Here is an 18,689-nt window from a genome sequence, read left to right on the forward strand (position 1 = left end):
GAGCAAAGAGGCGGAGGAAGCAAAGGAACTCAGAGGGTGCTGAGAGTGTGTGCGAAACGTCCAAGGCGGAGAAGACACTGGTGGGGGGGGGGGGACGATGTACAGGCAAAGATAAGCAGCGGACTACAATCACAGACGGACAAAACGGCAGAGGCGGAGGCAAAAGAGATTCGCCGGCGAGGTGGGCGAAGCGCACGAAAAAGGGGGGAGGGTGGTAAGTAGGCACGGCGGAGAGTGGACAACATTCCCCAGCAGAGAAATCAGACAGCATCACGCGGCCGTGCAAAGCGCATCCCCACTTCTGCCCTCCGCCCACCTCTGTCATGAATGCCATGAGTGCCACTCATCTCTTTCGTCTGCTACTCGATTATGCGCGGCACAACGCTTCGTCAAATGCGCTTACTCGACTGCTGCACCTCGCGAGATGTCCACAATAGCTGTGAAATCCGTATCAGTTTTTGCCCTGCTGCCCGCGGGTCCAGCGTGTCGGCGTCGTTGTACGCCTTCAAGATCGCCTGAACCCTTTCGTGGAGAAATAGGCGTCGTTCCTCCACCGCTTGTAGGGCAACCTCGTGTTGACGAGTCATAGCATCCAGCTCTGCGCGGCAAGTGCGGGTTATCTCTTGCTTTTCTTGTTGATATGCCGCCTTCATTTTGGCCAGCTGCTCTTCTTGTTTCATTCGCATCGCTTGCAGCCGCTGCTCCTGAAGATGGGTGAGGTTCCTCTGCTGCGACTGTTGCTCTTGCTTCTCAAATCGGCTTAGCTGCGCCTGCGCCCGCTCCGCTTCACGATAGCGATGCTGCCTCAGGTACAGCTGGATTTCGCTTTGCAGGTGTTGCACCTTTGAGGACCTGGAATGCGCCATGGAACCACCCGCTCGCACGCTGCGCAGCTCCTCGTGCGCGCGCTCATCCTCCCGCACGCGCTCCGCGTAGTGATGCTGCTCCGCAGCCGCTAGCATCGCTGAGGCATTCTCCTCGTACACCAGCATCTTGGTCTTCCAGCGCTTGCGGAGGTTCCGCTGCAACAGTCGCTGCTGCTCTGTCAACGCCTGCCGCGCGCGCTCTGCCATAATGTTCGCCTCTCTCGCGATTCGCTTGGCGAGCAGGCGAATGATCTTCTCCATGTGCTGCATGCACTGCTGCGCTCGGTGGTAGAGCCCCGCTTTCGCGCTGTCCGCGCGGGCCGAGTCCAGCGCGTTGAGATAGGCCTCCACCTCATGCATGCCAGCCTGCCAGCGCCGCTGCGCCGCAGCAACGTTTTCCGACATGATCGCAGTCGCGCTGACGGCACAGGCGGGATTTACAAAGAACGCTTTGAGGCGTGTGGAGGAGGCTTCCGCGGACGAAGACAGAGTGTTGGAAGTCTGAACCACGCAAAGAGGAAGGTGCTCATCCGCATGCGTGCGGACGGTCATCGCGGTGGTTCTGTGCTCGGGTGGAGTGATCCCAGACACTGGCGAGGAACCAAGGCTACGCGGTTTGCCCGCCATGGGCAGCGAAGTGCGGCGAGGGGACGACACGTGAAAAGATGGAAACGCTGCACACATGAGCGATGCAGAAAGGTGTGTGTCTATGCCTCCTTAGGGGGTTGGGAACGGCGGAAAATGCGCGCAATGAAGGAAGGAATCTCAGGAGTGCGCTTACTAGCCGTGTGTTCGTGTATCTGACAGTGCGCTGCTGCCACTTGTCGAAGCGGGGTCGTCCTTGATTTGTGCGCAGGACGAGACTCTCAGCACCCGTGAGGCGCTTGCTCACGAGTGAGTGAGTGGGTGGGTGGGTGTTAGGGCAGCCTATGGATGCAAGGCGCACAGAAGGGAGGGGGACAGAAAGCGGTGTAAAAGAGAACGAAAAAAAGAGCGAGAGCGGTGACCCAGAGCAGCCCTCGCGCATGCATCCATTTGTGTCTGCGTACGCCAAGGAGACAAGTACTCGAGTATGCGAAACGAGCATGACTTGACCTTGACACGTCTCTGTGCACCGGCCACCTGCGCTGCATCCTCTGCACAGTGCCCAAGGGCACCGCAGAATATGAAAGCGCGACACTTGCGCACAGATGAAGCTGTCAGTATCGTTGTCAAGTCACAGACGCGCCTCCCCTTGGCTCAGCTATCAGCTTCATAGAAGCCGGTTCTTGAGCCGTCACAAGCAGGCAGCACGTGTTGAGGCATCCATCGTGCAGTGCTGCACTTTGCTTACTCGCCTCTCCACCTGCAGCGTGCATGCCTCAACACTCCCAGACACGCCTTTTCCCCAAGCTCCTCTGCACGGGCCCCACTACACCGTCCTCGAAGCCCTCCACACACACACACACACACGCACACCTGCCGCTTCCGCCTCTAGTACACTCGATGATAATGCGGGTAGGCGTTGAGTGCACAAATCTACGTGGACGGGCATTGGAACGCCGCGAGAGACCATGGGAAGGCAAACGAGCGCAAGAGGCCTCAAGTGGGGCTACGATGAGCATCTGTTTCGCTTTTGTGGGCGTTTGGTATGTACATGAGCCCCCATCCAGCTGCGTGGCTTTGCTGGTGGGCAAGGAACAGAGATAAAGTAACTGCGGGCCCCTTTTCCCGCCCTCCTTCCCTGAATATGTCACACATGGAGTCTTGTACACAGCACCACTGGGCACGCAAGCCCACACCAACAGGCACGCGCGTGCACGTCTGCACAAGACCACCTCAAAGCTGATAAACCCCGTTGAAAAACTGTCCGTCAAAGACGGTGCTGTCTGGGTACGTCAACACACCTGCTCCGTGCGGCGCACCGGCGACGTTCACGTGACCGTGGTAAACGCTCCCGTCGGCGAAGTGGGCATCGCCGATGCAGCCGTCAACGATGCACCCGTCTCGCCACTGACACTCCACCGCCTCGCCAGACGCGGTGGTGAGGCGGCCGCAACCGTGCTGTTTGTTCGCGTGCCACGTGCCCTCGTACACGCTGCCGTCGCGGAAAACTTGTGTGCCCGTACCCTCACGTGCCCCACCTTGCCACCCTCCCACGTACCGCGACACAGCCGCCACGGCGCGGCGCGGGCCATCCGCTGACGGGTCTGCATCAATGTACTCTATCGTGGCAGTGGCATCAGGGACACCGCGGTGCCACGCGCCGCGCAGCACGTCCCCGTTTGCAAGTTGCAGTGACCCGTGCCCTTGCTGAAGTCCGTCCAACCAGCTGCCGGTGTACTGCTCCGCTAAGGCGGTGTTCGTCGCCGTCCCAATGCTCGTCAAGCGGTCGTGCATAAAAATGCCCTCGTACGTGATGCCCTGCGTAGCACTGTAGTAGGTGCCAGCGCCGCAGCGACGATTCGCCTTCCAGCTGCCCTCGTAGAAGGACCCGGTGCGCGTGTTGCGCTGCACGCCGTTGCCGTCGCGGTAGTCGCGCGCGAATTCGCCTTCGTAGATGCCGTCGCCGTCTGTCAGCCGGCCCTGCCCACTGCGCAAGTCGTCGAGCCACTCTCCTTCGTACCGCTCCACACTTGGACTCGCGGCGGGCTCGCCCGGCTTGCACGCCCGCGGCGGCCTCTGCACAGTTTGCACGCCGTACCCGCTGCGCTTGTCCTCGTGCCACGCGCCTGTGTAGACGGAGGCGCCGTCTGCCGAGACTGTGGTGCCGGCTCCCTCGCGGACGTGCCGTACCGCATCCAAGGAACCAACGTGCCGGTCTCCGTTCGGGAACACATAGGTGCCGTCGACAAGCTCGCCCGCGCGCCAGACGCCATGCAGCACGACACCATTCGGGTAAACCTCCTGACCAGCACCGACGCGGATGTCGTGTTGCCACTCGTGCGTGTGCTCGCACCCCTGCGTGTCCGTCCACGTGCCCTGCCCTTGGCGGCACGCCTCCTCCGGATCCCACAAGCCATCGTATGTGCTCCCGTCCTTATACACGACGCGTACGCGTGGCTGCAGCTCGTCGCCGACCCACATCCCATGCACCGTCATGCCGTTCGGGTACGTGAGAGCACCCGAGCCGTGGCGTCGACCGTCTCGCCACTCCCCCTTGTACAAGAGGCCTTCTGGGGTGAGGCGTGCCTCGCCATGGCCGTGCGGGACGTGCCGCTCCCACTGCCCACGGTACCACCTCCCGTCTTGCCGGCGAAGAAAACCGTGCCCTTCGCGGCGTCCACCCACCCATTCCCCGACGTAGGAGCGGTCAAGCCACTGGTAGGCGCCCCTGCCCTCCTTCTGGTTCGCCACCCACTCGCCTGCGTACACCTCCACGCCAGGCTGCACCGGCAGCACCTTCCAGGCATCCGCCTCATCACTCGTGATCTCACCCACGAGGAAAGCGCTGATGACGCCGCCAAGAGCCGCCATCCCCTCAGCCGTGGTGGAGCAAGGCGCGACCGGCGGCGTTGACGACAGTGCCACGGTCCCTGCGAGCGAGGAGTCGCCCGTCGGGCTTGGAGCTGCTGCACCTTTGCCTGACACAGCCGCGTGGTCTGACGTCGAACCAGTCGCGGCGGCGCCGCCTCTCGCACGAGAGGTGGAATGAAAGCAGAAGCCAAAGCCCAGCCGCGCCAGCTCTTCCGGAGTAAGCGTGTCGGGAATGCTCCACGCAGACCACGGCAAGTTGTGCCGCTCACTGAAGGCACGAAGCAGCATCAGAGGCTGTGCTACATCCACACCACCCACTGTGACCGCTTGCTGGGAAGTGGAGGTGCAGATGGCGTCCCAGTCCATGCCGTCCGTGTGGCCGGCGAGACTATGTTCGAAGTCCGTCGCGTTGTTCTTGGTTAGTGTCGTCATCGACAGCATCTCTTCGGGTGCGGCGTAGTACTGCAAGCCCAATCCATCCCGCTGGTCGCCGCGCCAGTCGCCCACGTAGAGGGAAGTGAACGGCGCACCAGCCGAGTTTGCAGCGCTGCCCGACAGCCGCGCTGCCGAGGCAGCCAGCATCGTGTGCAACGTCGGTACCGCAGGCAGAGTGGCTGCATTGGCCGTCGCCCACTTGCCAGAGGCTGAAGCGCCGGGAGACGGAAGTGTTTTGACTGCAGTCATGTGATCCACGGCTGCAGCGCCGGTAGCGGCCCGGGTCTCCTCGTTGGTCCGCAGCCACATCGCGAAGAACTCTCGCTGCACCCTCACCTGCAGTTGGAAGTTCGACTGCCCGCTCGGTTCAAGGTAGTGGACAGCGATGTGAAGCGTGTCAACACAGTAGGCAGGATCGGCAGGGTGCAGGACAATCTGCTTAACTGGCTCCGGAGAGATGAGGCGCCACGCCGCGTTGTTCGCGTCCGGCTTGGGGTAGAAACAACTCAAAAAGAGCGCACACCGGCTAGCTGTATTGCCCTCCTTCATGCGGATGACAACGAGAGCTGGCTGGGTGAGCGCAACAGAGAAGTACGAGACAGAGTGCTGCGCGCCGACCTTGCCATTTACTGGGAAAGGGTTGCTCGGGTCAACCATGGTTGGCTGCGAGCCGAGTGGGGCAGACATGTTCATGAGGCGCGAACGCGACGACGACGTCGCCGGGCGCGCTGTTGTGGTGGACATTGCCACCTGGAGGTGGCACCAGTGAAGTTGCAGCTGCTCAACGAATCAGCAAGCACTTGCGAGCGACTTTCCAGGCGTTCGCAGTTGTTGTTGGTCTTCTCCTTCTCTTGTGGATGTTCCAGAAGTGGGTTTCGTTAATGGATTGGCACGTTTGCGTCGGTGTGAGTGTGCGAGAGTGGGCCATGGAGTGCCCCAACGAGAAAACAACGAATCGTGCGCGACCCGCGAGCACGAGTGTGCTCTGTGGCTCTTTTGCCGTGATGCGAGAAAGTGTGTGGGGGTGTTGTGTGTTGCCGACACGTGCATCGCGGCGCAGCCCAGGCGAAGAGTGCGGAGAGGTACAGCCGGCGAGCCAATCGCAACGCAACAACCGAAAATAAAAGGAGGGGGAGAGTTGGACAGAAATTATTTGGACTGGAAACAGCGATGCGACATCAGCCCCGCATTGGCGTTATGGTGGCTCAAGGGGTGTGCTCTCACACATGTGCGGCACCACAGAAGGGGGAGGAGGGGGGCGAGCACACCAAAAGTGAAGCCCGCCAGAAATTCCTGCGACCCACAGCGCTTGCAAGCATCGAAACTGGTCGCGGCAGTGCGCAGCATGCGTGGAGGGATCACGGCAGCAAAATGCGAGGCTTGTCGAATCCGCGTGTTGACCTTTTGTTTTTACCTCGCACATTTTCTGTCGTGCATATCGGCCCCTTACTTCAGCGGACTTTCGGGAAACTGTGCAGCGCGTCAGCTTCATCGCCTTCTCCTGCCACAAAACCCAGACAGGAACACCCAAGAACGCATACAGAGCCGATGGCTCTTGGCAAAACAATGAAGGAGCGAACTGCCGACGTATCCTGGCAACAGAGAGAGAGAGAGAGAGCGGCATTGCTTCATCACACACAGGCGCACAAGCATGTCTTCGCAAACTTGCAAAGTCGATCGAGCTGGCAAGCGCGGTGCGAGGTGTGTGTGACAACCTGCCGCGTGCCTCCGTTTTCCTTCTTTCCCGCGAATCTCTTCTTTATGTCCCGCACACACACACATCACTCGTCATGCGAAGAGCAGCAAGGCGGGAGACAAGCGGAAAAATGGTAAGGACTATGATTGTGGAGCACGTCGGCAAACGTACGAAGAGAGAAAAGCCCGTGCGCAAAACACGCGCACACACACCTATAACATACTGCCCATATACATACGCAGAAGGGTACAACACCGATGATCGCACATTACGACGACTCCACTCGAGGTTGTATAGCGTTCGTCTCCGACTCAGTAGCAGCAGTGTGTGGAGAGGGGAGGTGTAGCGGCACGCGTGAAAATCATCTAAGCAGCAACGAGGCGAGGAATATATATGTCCGCAAAAGTGAATAATGGTGGGGGAGATTTTCTGAGAGATTGAGGAGACGGATGGGCAGGACCATCCAAGAGGGAGAGGGCACGGATGATAACGATTTTCGTCTTTCGAAGAGTGGAAAAGGCGAATAAAACGCGAGAGAGATGAAGGTGGCAAGGCAGCCGAGAGTAGTAGAATGACATCACCGGAGGGCGGTGAGAGAGAACACGCAGAAGTCAGCAGCAGAAAAGAAAAGTGCTACGAGAAGACGAGACTGATGTGGAAGAGCATCGTGGAAAAAGATGACAAAAGTGCACCACCCACTCACACGCAATGTCAGCAAGGAGGAGGCAACACGCATGAAGAAAGTTAGGCGACTGGAGAACACCAAAAACTGGCACGGAGAGGTAAAAGGGGAAAAAACGGGGGTAGCACCTCACCTAACGAGAGACACTGCAGAATCGTACAGATTGCAGTGGAGGAGAGAAAGAAAGACGCGCGTATGCGCTCCAACAAAGAGCTGAAAGGCAAGTAATATGAGGGAGGGGGGAGGAAGTGGTCAGCACATCCACAGCTTCGACACGGTGAAACCCCATCAGGCAACAAAAGCAACAAAACGAACGAAGAAAAGAAAGCCACGAATGCATGCGTGCGAAGGTGCTGCTTATCATTTTCCCTCACCCCTTCCGTGCCCCGCAGCTTTCACAGCTCCCACCTCCTACGTGTCGCTCGCTTTCACTTTTGTGTTGCTCGATTCAGCAAAAAAAAAGGTGAAAAGCAAGCTCGCGTCCGCCCACATGTGTTGCTCTAACAGGGCGCATGCCCGGCACGCACACACTCAGAGAGAGAGAGAGAAGCAGGCGTAGGCATGAACATATATATATATATACATGCATGCATATATCGAGGGGGAAGAAAGCAACGACACACAACCATCCATCAGCTTGCCAAAAACTGTCAGAAACTACCAGAAACGGAGACACGTATACACAGAGAAAGAGACAGAAGTTCAAATTACAACGCCCAGGGGGTGTGTGGGGAGGGGGGGGGCGAGAAAGCTGCAGAAAATACGCGGCCTTGCTGAAGTCTGCGGATGTCCATCATCTCTTTGCTTGTGGGGGCATTGCTGTGCCCAGGAAGGTCAGCAATGGCAGTCTATCATTCGTCTCAGCAACGTGAATTGTGTTCCCCTGAAGCGGTGTGAATCGCCGTGGTCGCGAGGAGACGCACAACAGTCATTTTCCTTTTTTTGAGAAAGGGGGCGGAGAAGGATCGTGACTTACATGCCGGCGCAACCGCCCACGGTGCACTGAGTTGTCTTTTGCTTCTGCTGCCGCCCGATGAGTATGCGGATCGAAATGACAGGCCTTCTCCAATGCTTGGGGTTCCTTGTGCCGTTCAACTTCGCCTGGCGGCTTTTCTGCGGTCGGCGGGGCTCCGACTGTGATGCCTGTGGTTCGCGCGCCGCCGAACTGGACCGCGGTGGCCAAGACACCGTGACGGGCTCTCGCTCTTGCGCTGACTTGTTGCTGACTGCCTCACTCTTGTCAGTTCCTATGCCTGTGTTCGCAGTCGAAGATGGAGACCTTGAAGGCACGCATTCGTCCATCGGAGACAGCTTCGCAGCGAACGGGGCGTGGTTGTGGCTGTTGGGTGTGTGTGCTGGCGAAGCCAGCGGCCCCGCAGACGCCGCGCGCACTGCCGATACTCCAGCGCTGTCATTTTCTCTACTCTGTCGCAATATGGGAAACGAGCTGGGGTCTCTATCGGGCTCGCACTCCACGGGCAACTTGGTTACAGGTTCAGACTTCCTTGTCGGTAGGTCGCCACGGTAGTCTGTGCCGGCGCCATCACCTTCCTTGCCAACGCCCATCTCCTTCCGCACTCGCAACGTCGGCTGCTGCGAAGCGGCAACGATACCACCGCCTGTGACAGCGTCTCCGCGCGACCTCGTAGCGACGCTGGGCGCCGTTGATAAGGGCAACGCACCGTCTGGCATCATGGGGCCGGAAATGGTCGAGAGCTCGCCACCCGCCTTACCAGCCGCGCTGTTGACCTCCCTGGAGTCCGCGTTAGGCGCTGCTGCTGGGTTTGTGCCCGGTGAGGAAAGACAGCCGTGCGTCTTTCCCTTCATGAGCTCGCCCGCCTTTATCGATGCGCCCGACACCGCGGTGTCGCCTAGCTCGGGTGAGGACACTGGCTCGGCCGTTTTCGGCATCGACGTCTGCAGATAACCCGAGTGCGCTGCATCATCTTTCTTTCCCTCTTTGCGTACCGAGTTGACGTTGGATGAATACGACGGTGCCCTATCCTCTGTCCTCTTGCCACGGCGCGCACGGGCTTGGCTGCAGACTTCACCGAAGGCCGTCTGGTCAGTCGTCTTTACATCATTTCTTGCACCGACAGTGACTTCGCTGCTGCCGTTACCACAGCAGGAGAAGGCGGTCTCATGTGATGGCTCTGTGATGCTGTTAGCCTGCAGTGGCTGCTGCGCTGCCGGAGCCGAGCTGCCGGCCGTCTGCATCACGTAGAAAGCACCTCGACTGTGCCTGAGCGCCTGGCTCTCCGTTGACTCGCCACAGACAGAGCCACTGACACCGAGGTTGTACAAGGCAAGCATGGGCGGTATGAAGGACGCAACAGAGCGCTCGTTAACGTAGGACGCATGCAAGGCCCTCGAGATGGCGTGTGCGCGCAGAGTCGCAGACAACACCGTCAACGGCGCGGCAGTGCTCTCAGTGGCGGCGCCGGCGCCATCGTCCGCACTCTTGCTGCTTTCGTGCGGCGGGGCACTTTGCGCAGCAGCGTCTTCGGGCTTAGAGGCAGTCGCGAAGCTGCTTTGTGGAGTATGCGCCGCAGATAGCGCCACACTGTCGCCCTCATGTCTCTGCAGCCAAAGATACAGTGTGAGAGAAGCGCGCACCGCCATGTCGACCGCTTTGCCATCTGTGTTGGAGAGCTGAAAGAGCGGCAAGCGCGTCGACGCGCCGGGAGGGATACGCAGCGTTGATTTGGCGTTGCTCGACTTGGTTTTGTTGTTGGTGGTGTCGGATTTGGGCTGCAGCAGCATCGGAGTCGATGACGCTAGCGAAAGGCAGCCGTTGTTGCGGACGGCAGATGCTGGCTGACGCTGCTGAAAAGCCGTCACCTCGTCGGATGTTGGCTTCTTCAGAGCTCCTGCGTCTCTGCCCTCGCCGTCCGCGTTGATGTGGAAGAGTTTGTGCAACAAGTCGTGGAAAGTGCGAGGAGAGCGTTTCTCCTTTGGCCCCTGTCGCTGCTGATGTCGTTGCCGCGCTTTCTGTGGCCGCGCCGAGTTCGAGCGGAGCGCCTCCTCAGTGTCGGCGTCGTTCTCGTTGATGAAATAGCCGGCAGACTGGAGGCACTCCTTCGTGATGCTCTCCGCCTCGTCCGTGCCTGTCGGGTTCGTCGCCTCCAATGAGTCCTTTTCCCCGTAGTGTGTCCCTACAACGAAGATGGGTACCTCGCCGAAGTCGCCGGTGGTGGAGGCACACCGCGCCGGCCGGGTCAAGCCGCGTGCCTCCAGCACCTCCTCCATCCAGTGGCGCAAATTCAGCAGCGTCTTGCGATGACGCACCGAGTAGACAAGAATGACGACGTCGCACTTGGCCAGATATGCAGCGCGATGCTCGTGAAAGGATGGAGCGCTGCTGCAATCTGTGAAGATCAGTCGATACGGCTGCATACCACAGTAGTCGATGTGGGTGTAAGAATCTAGCAGCGTCGACTCATGACCGGTCGACCGGGAAGGCTGTTCGTGGTGGAGGTACTGCCGCAGCAACGCTGTCTTGCCGACCTTCGCGTCCCCCAGCACCACGACACGGATCTCTGGCATAAAGGCGCTTTCATCCGTGCTACAAGACATGAAGAAGTCACCTGCCATTCTCTTTTCTTCTTGAAGAAGCCCCTTCACGTCGATTTACGGTCTGACCTTCTCAGACTCGCTTAGTCGTCTTCTATACGGCTCCTCTCCCGGTGCAGGTGCCGCCCTCCCCTCTCTGGGCCGGTGTGCACGTGGAAACGAGATACGCCCGTAGTTTTACTATAATTATTTTCTGTTATTACGACTGCTGCACATCTAACCTGAGGAGATACACGCACGTGTACACCACACAAAGTGCAGACAGAGAGAGAGAGAGAGAGCTACGAGTGAAAAGCGAACAATGGCACAGGGGACAACGGCAGACACAAGCAAGTGCACAACAACCAAGAGAGGGACGGAGAGAAGGACAGTGCTGTGGGGAGGGGAGGGGGAAGACGCTGCAAGGTGAAAATGCGAAATCTACGAAACTAAGAGCACGGGCGAACAACGGTAGACAAAAAAAAGAAGTGAGAGGCGCTGAAGAACGAACCAGAGGCGCCAAGAGGGAGGGCGATCAGAAAAAGCAAGGAAAACCGCACCGTTACGTCTGCTGTTAGTAGCACCGATGGTGTCGGATGTTGCTGGCGTCGCGCCACCGAACGATCCACGTTACCTCAACGGAAGTGGGGAAGAGATGGAGGGGATGAAGTTGGAAAAGAGGTCGGAAGATGAAAAGAGAAGGTGCGAAAGAAAAAAGAAGAGGAAGGTGTGTGTGTGTGTGCATGTAGAGGGAGGGGAGGGGAGGGGCGGCACCGTACACCAACGCACAGACTCGATTCACTTTTCTTAGCGATTTGCGCGTTCTTTCATTTGGCCGCTTTAGCTGAGCACACAAGCACGAATACGGTCGCGCACACAGCGACAGACAAAGGGAGATAGGCAGAGGGGAGGGAGGGAGGGAGGCGAGGCGAAGAAGTACGGAACCACGATTATGAAGCGAGTCGGCGTCGTCTGTGGTTCCCCGGGTTTGTCCCTCCCTCGTTTGCAGAGAAGCTTTACGGTTACTTTCCTTTGCGGTTCCTTTGCCAAAGAAAAGTCACTGGTATGAACACATATACACGGAGACAAGTGATGCAGCACGTGAAGACGACGAGCGGCTGTGTTGGTGGAGCGTTCACCCGTATATGCGGCCTGTATGCACAAAGGATGCGTGCAAAGGCGCGTGTGGGAGCAGCGGCTGCCTGTGTGTGTGTGTGTGTGTGTGTGTGTGTAGGCGCGCGCTATATCGATAGATATATATATATATGCATATACTTGTTTTTTGTTCGTCAGGAAGGCAGGGGTCTTTCAGAAACCGAACGACTGCCCCTCCCCCCACGCGACGGAAAAAAAGGGAAAGACGCAACAAAAGCGCAGAGGAGGACAAGGTAGGGCAAGTTGGAAGGGGAGGCATGGCGTCGCCTCACAGCCGCCCCCATCATGGCGGTCGCCAGCTGCCGCATTCTTCTCAGGGTGGCGCGGGGCCACCCGTCCCTACGCACTGATGACCGGGTGAGAGAGGTTCAAGCCACTTTGACACTTTGCCTGACATGTGCGCAGTACAGACGTGTGCACTGTCGCAGGCCGCTCCGACGCCACCCCATCCAGGACATGAACGCCGATATCCCTAGCGATTCGCCACACTGACCTCACTACGCTATAGGTGCTTGACAGTGCCACTACCAGATGTGGCGCGACATTGGGAGGGGATAGAGGGGGGGGGGGTGCTTGACTTGCCCACGGAGTGGAAGCACTGGAGTCCTGATACCACGCACGCCGAGGTGCCCCCCCCCCTTATGAGTGGGGAGGGGGGGGGGAAGCGACGACACTTGTGTGGTCAAGTAAAGTGGTGGAACTACAAGAGACACATGCGTGAAAAAAGATGAGGGAGGGTATCGTGGAAAGAAAGAACGGCTCACCTGCGACCACACCACTTGGTACATCTCCGGAAAAGGGATATCGTCCGGGACCTCATGCGCAGACACACACAGCCAAAAGGCACGTGACAGCCTTCGACACATATGTTCCTAAGAGAACAACGTGAAAGAGGTTGAGAAAAAAAAATAGACACACCGTGTCACAAAAAGCACACAGACGCTAGCCGTGCTGCCGAAGTCTCTCGTGAGTCAGGGCTATGGGTACGTCCCCTCCCTCTCTAGCCCGTCACAGCCGATGCAATGGTGTATGTGCATGTCTGCGTGCGTGATTATGCGTACGTGCGCATGAGCCTTCGAAGCCGACAGTAAACGATAAGCATGGGGGCGAAACAACACAGACAAATCCCCACATAAAAAAGATCGCCGATAAGCGTGAGAGAGGGCGAGCTGGGAGATACCCATCGCCCACGCAGCGTGCATGAAACACTCGACAAAAACGGCAGCTCGAGCCGCGCACAACCACAAAATAACAAAAAAAAAAAACGAAGACCTAAACACATCCACAGGCACGCAGAGCGGGTGGGCGGGGATCAAGACGACGAGAACCCAAGCCAAAAAGGGGGAAAGCGTAAAAGAGCGAAACAGCACGCGAGCAAGATGAGGAGGACAAGCTGCACACACTCCACGAGGAACCCCAAGAAATACAGAGGGAGAGGCGACGCAGAACAAGGAAGCATAAAACAAAGCAGAGAATCGAGTTCGCGAGCAATCGCACAAACAAAAGGCAACCAAGCAACGAAAAGGTGGGGGAGAGGGTGGAGGTGATCGTCGTGCCGATGGGAGCGATGAGAAGAGCAGCAAGATTAGGAAGAAAAGCGGTCAGCGCTCATAAACGCCTTTGCGTGACCTGTTCGATAGAGAGGTGTAGTAGGTGTGTGTGTGTGTGTGTGTGTGTGTGTGTGCATGTATCGGCCTAGCTGTGTACTCCCTCAGCAGGCACTCTGTATATGTCTATGCGTCATTGCTCGCCACAACAGTGACATCGAAATAGACAGGGCGCCTGCTTCAGCACGCGGACGCGTGGTGTGGGAGAGAGACGTGTCCACTTGCACAAAGTGGATGGAGGAAGAGATGTTTTCTTTTTTCTTTGGGGGGAGGGGGGGGGCAATTTTGCGTGTGCACATTCGCTTCTGCCATCGAGCGTCTCGTGTGCTTTGCCTGGTGCGTAACACCGATACCCAACAGAGGCATCACCACGCGGCGTCAAAGGGAGTCGGTGGTAGCTGGTAGCGGCGGTGATGGTAGGGGGTGGGGTTCAAGGAGAAGGAGGGAGCGAGGAAAGAAAATGGCGATGCGGGCAATGTCCCGTTCTAGCTGGGGAGAGAACGAGTCGCCGCTGTGCGCGTGTGCGAGGGAAGGGGGAGAGAGAAGAGAGAGGGAAGACCCATCCCTTCCGCGCGCGCTAGGGTACAGAGCAGCCGCAGCGCATGACTGGCGACGGAGATTACCACCACCCCAGTGCCCCACGCGTGGTCGCCCACAACGCCGTGTCTTCTCTTGACTACCACGTGATGCGGCCCGATGCTTGCATTTTTCTTTTGGCTCCTCCTTGGACTCAGTCCGGTGTCGTCCACCACCAGAACAACTCAATGTACACGCGACCGCATGCAGACAAACAGGCAGGCATGGTTACAGCAGGATGGCCGCCCCTCTGCTTGAAAAAGAGTGGGCGCGCCGCTTCTCTGTCCCGGGATGCCGCAGCTGCGCAGCGGACACGTCCTGCGCGCTCCCCCTTCCCTTTCACCTTATCGGTTGTAGTTCCGTGTCAACTCCTGTACACCACTCCGAATGTAGCGTAGCAACGTCTCCAGGTACACCTCGCTTGTCCAGTCGCGGTGCAGACGCACTCGCCAGTCTTGCAGTTTGCGCTTCCGCTGCGGCGACTCGTGTGCCTCGTTGACGTCCGTGTACACAAACTGCGCGGCGTCGCGCGCCATAGCCTCCTCAACGTAGAGTACAGAGGGACACGCAAGCACCTCAGATTGGGCACTGCACACCACAGTGGTCCAGACGCGGTCCCGCCACGCAGCCGCAGCGCTGGTGGTGATAGAGGATCGACTTGCAATGCTACCGAATCGTCGCACACCGTAGCGCTTCATGTCCGCGAGGGGGTACACAACGTAGCGTCGCCAGTGACTGCCATCGCGGCTACGCGCGTACAGCTCGCAGTTCCGCGACAAGGCAAGATAGGCTCGGATCATCGCTCGTAAGTAGAACAGGCGCCGCCACGGAGGTGCGTTGTCATCCGGCACCAGGTGCTGCGTCGCCCTCTCCAGGCGCTCCACTCCCTCACTGAGTGTTCGATGGTGCAGCCGCACCACCGCGTCCGCGCTAAGTGAGGCGGGTACGATTTTGTACAGGGCCTGCATCTCTGTGACTGAGTTCGCGTGCGTTTGCACAAACTGCACCTCAGCGGCGACCGAGTCCGCGCGTGCCACTGCTGAGAGAGTGTAGCGAGGCTGCAACGCCACGAGAGGCAACGCCACCGCCACCACACACCACACGCACACCAGCGCCGACAGAAGGGCAACAGTGAGTCGGGACACACACGCCACGGTGAGCCACGGCGGCGAGAGTAACGTGGACGACGCGGATCGCCGCTGCGGTTGCGGCGGCCACACATCTGCGTCATGCGCGCGCGAGGCGACTCTTTGGTGCACGGAAGCGGCTGCAGCCATTCCGCCAGCGGCCGAGACAGAAACACCAGATGCGCAGCCTGATGATGTGCGGCGCCTCACCTCCGGCTGCAGTGGCTGCTGCCAAGCCAGGGGTGCAGGTTGTGGAGCACGGCTGACGAATAGCTCCATGACGTTGCCAGCAGCCACACGAGCCCCTACTGGGTGCTGCCGCTCCTGCACCAGCGCCGCGACACCGGCCCCACGGATGTCGCTATCACTTCGACTGTGCGGCGTTTGACGGTTGCGGCCGCGCTGGAGCCGACGCCGTATCGCTAGCTCCTCCTCATCTGGCAGGATGGAGGAGAAGTTGGGGTCCATCACGGTCGCACTGCGCCGCGGCATGCACGCCTCCCTCGCGTCTCCTGCGCTTCCATGCCCAGCGGAGGAGATCCGGTCCTGTGCCACGGCGCTCGAGGCAGCAGCTGCGGCGACGGACGTCAGGCTCGAGTGGGCGGTGCTGCGCGAGGAAGACACGATATCCGCCAGAGACTCGCTCAGCGAGGATACCCGTGCAAACCGCACATCGTATGGCCCGCGAAGAGCCGCAGTGCCGCCGACCATACCCGCCCCCCTCAGATCCTCATCCACGCGGCGGCGTCGCTGAAACCGTGAGCCTCCGCGTGCCTCGTCCACCGCCGTGACGATCGGAGAGGACCGACGAGACAGCGACGCGGTGATATCATCGTCACTACTGTGGGAGAGCACGACCGAGCCTGGCTGCATGGTGGAACGGAGAAGTTCAGGCAGCTCTGCGCCACGGCCGCTGCGCCGCCACATATCAGACGCGGATACCGAGGTTCGTTGGCTGGCCGGAATGGAAGAGAGCGCGGCCGCATCGGGAAGCGGCTCGGAGGATAGTGCGAGACCTCTGCGCCTCGACGCTGCCCTCGCCGATGCGCTGCCGCTGCCGCCCTCCTCTTCCACGCAGGAGGGGAGAGAATCAGTGGCAGGCACAATGGTGCTCAGTTGTCCCCACGGCGATGGGGGCGGAGGGGAAGCGCTCCTGGCGGCGGTCGACTGCTGCCGCTGCAGCCCTCGCTCTGACCCGGTTGCACCCGTCGCAGACTGCCGGAGGTGAGTGAGGCGCCGTCGAAGGGTCGCAGTGGCCGGTGACAACAGCCCTCGCGCGGCTCGAACTAGCCGCAGTGGCGTGCGGAGCAACGCTGATGGGTCATGAGCTGCAGCGTCATCCTCGGCGACCCTCTCCCGCTCCTCTCGTATTACCAGTGGGGTCGAAGTAAGCACAACAGCGTTGCGGCGGGCGGGTGTCGCTATCGACCTCACAAGGGGCGGAGGAGACGCCGCCGCGTCCTGCAAGCTGCGGCGAGGTGTACAGAGAAGAAGCGGCGACTCAACGTCGTATATAAGCGTCCGATTCGTGCCAGTCGGCCTGTAGAACGTGGCGGAGGCCGGTGCGGCGATGCCGTCTAATGCTGTCTCGGTGTGGCAGTGGCTGCCTCTTGGACGTTCACCGCCCACACAGCTCTGCCTCTTGCCGGCGCGGCCTCGCTTCGAGCCTGGTTGCGGTTTTCGTTCCGTATGGCGTTCGTGCGAGCTGGGAGGCACATGCATGAAAGATGAGGGCAACGGCGGCACGCTGACCACCGCCGCAGCAGTCATCTTGTCCCGGTCCGCCGGCCCCGCTACTGCGACCCCTCGCTTTTTGCGTGGCGGACTCTGTGCGGCGTCCTCCGTTTGCATCTCATGCTGGCCTTTGGTGCAGCGAAGGCGACGGGGAGAGGGTGAAGTAGTGCCGGTGAGGGGAAAGGCGGTGCTGGGGTTCGGGGAGATGACAGGAAGCAAAGGTGACGGGTGCAGCAGTGGGCCTGTCGCTAAACCTTCTGATCAGCGAACAAGGAAAGGGGGTGCGGGGACCCAGCGAGAGTGGGGAAGGTCAACGAGGGAGAACGAAAAGCGGGAACAAGAAGACCCGACGAACTCTAGACCACACCGTAGACACGAGACAACGTCGACGAAGCAGGTAGCGCGGCCCCTCTACTGTCCGTACGCGCTGTTGAGAGTTCGTGGGTGTCACGGTAAGGATACGCAGGATAACGCTGAATCGAAAGAGGTGTACCTTCGGTGCGGGTGTGTGTCGTGCAGGCGCCCACCAGGTAAGGAGGCAGCCTATCGGTAAAGCACAATACTTGAGGGCATGTAGACACCACCACTGCACGAGCGCGAGCACACACAAGCGCGGACGAAAATACGCCGCAGGTGCACACACACACACACACACGCTTGGAGCCACCAACGGCGTCTCTTGCTCGCCCTTCGTATCTATGTGAAGTCTGTGAGACTGTGCCTCTATGTGTTAATGGGTGTGCCTCGAAAGAATGGGGCGGTGGGGAGGGCCGCTGTGGTACGAGGGGGACGAGCACCACCACCTCGCTCCCTTGTATATATATATATGTATATATATTCAGCGGTGTGCCTTGTTGTGTCTCCAACTCACACCTGCGCCCGTTACACGATCGCTCTCTGTGGGGAGGGGGGGGGCACTTTTTTATGTGTTTTTCCGCGTTGGCAGCCGTCGTTTGTACGCTGCCCACCAACGGCTCACCAAGAGCGCATCGAACGAAAGAAAAGGGAGGAGTTGGATAGAAGAGAGCGGCAACACACACACACACAATCGTGATGAGACGTGGGGAGAGCGTCAAGGGGAAGAGAAGTGGAGAAGTGGAAAGGAAGGGCAGACGCCCAAGATGCGCAAAGGGATGCTGTCCTCCCCCCCCCCCCGCTCTACTTCACGCCGAGCTTTTGTTGTGTTTTTTGTGCGTTTCAGTGCGTGTGTGCTGCTCTTGTCGATGTTTTCCTCATCGAAGGGGGGAAAAGAAAACGGCAATGGTGTGAGTCCGCACAAGGCCTCTCTGCACAAGGTGCTTCCAACCACTGCCGTGCACATTTCTATTCCATGTCAGAACGTGTGCGCACGACTCTCCGTGTGCCTGCTAACGCTTGACGAAGAAAGCAAGGGCGGACGAGGGGAGAAGGGCGAGCCGACAGAAACGCGCATCAACGTCGGATGGGGACCGGGAGAAGTACAGTCGACGAGCCTGCCCCCATCACCCCGCCCTGCGCGCAAGCCGACAACAGTGCTGCAGCTTCGAGGTAGGAGAAGTCCCGATTTCCTCCTCTCCCTGTTTCACGGCTCTCTTTTTCGCTTTAGTCGTGTAGTGCACCCTCATGAGCGCCTCACTCGCGAGCGTGCGTGCGACGGTGCAGTTTTGTGTGCACGTGTTAAGCGTGTTCAAAGCAAATCCTCGCTTCTTCTGAGTTAATCTTCGCTTTCCCTCTCTCGCAAGCGTCGTCTCCTCGTATGCGATGTCGCGGGTGCAAGAGGAGGAAAAGGCCACGCACAGAGCAGCCACACTGAGAGGTCGTCGC

General features: G+C 59.2%; 4 protein-coding genes across 4 annotated transcripts; all 4 read right to left on the minus strand.

Annotated features, from left to right (window-relative positions):
• Nucleotides 1–389: 389 nt before the first annotated feature.
• Nucleotides 390–1,271, minus strand: LMJF_36_1800 (conserved hypothetical protein; the record flags this gene model as incomplete). Its single annotated transcript, XM_001686702.1, has 1 exon — nt 390–1,271. One exon carries the CDS (start codon nt 1,269–1,271, stop codon nt 390–392), a length of 882 nt encoding a protein of 293 aa, XP_001686754.1.
• A 1,413-nt stretch (nt 1,272–2,684) lies between these two features.
• On the minus strand, nt 2,685–5,501 carry LMJF_36_1810 (conserved hypothetical protein; the record flags this gene model as incomplete). Its single annotated transcript, XM_001686703.1, has 1 exon — nt 2,685–5,501. One exon carries the CDS (start codon nt 5,499–5,501, stop codon nt 2,685–2,687), a length of 2,817 nt encoding a protein of 938 aa, XP_001686755.1.
• A 2,606-nt stretch (nt 5,502–8,107) lies between these two features.
• LMJF_36_1820 (putative ras-like small GTPases) lies at nt 8,108–10,729 on the minus strand (the record flags this gene model as incomplete). Its single annotated transcript, XM_001686704.1, has 1 exon — nt 8,108–10,729. One exon carries the CDS (start codon nt 10,727–10,729, stop codon nt 8,108–8,110), a length of 2,622 nt encoding a protein of 873 aa, XP_001686756.1.
• Nucleotides 10,730–14,369: 3,640 nt separating this feature from the next.
• LMJF_36_1830 (conserved hypothetical protein) lies at nt 14,370–17,003 on the minus strand (the record flags this gene model as incomplete). The annotated part of the gene is made up of 1 exon (XM_001686705.1): nt 14,370–17,003. The coding sequence occupies one exon, from the start codon at nt 17,001–17,003 to the stop codon at nt 14,370–14,372; it is 2,634 nt and encodes an 877-aa protein (XP_001686757.1).
• Nucleotides 17,004–18,689: the final 1,686 nt, after the last annotated feature.

Source organism: Leishmania major, chromosome 36, assembly GCF_000002725.2.
Source record: "Leishmania major strain Friedlin complete genome, chromosome 36".
Classification (NCBI taxonomy): Eukaryota; Euglenozoa; class Kinetoplastea; order Trypanosomatida; family Trypanosomatidae; genus Leishmania; species Leishmania major.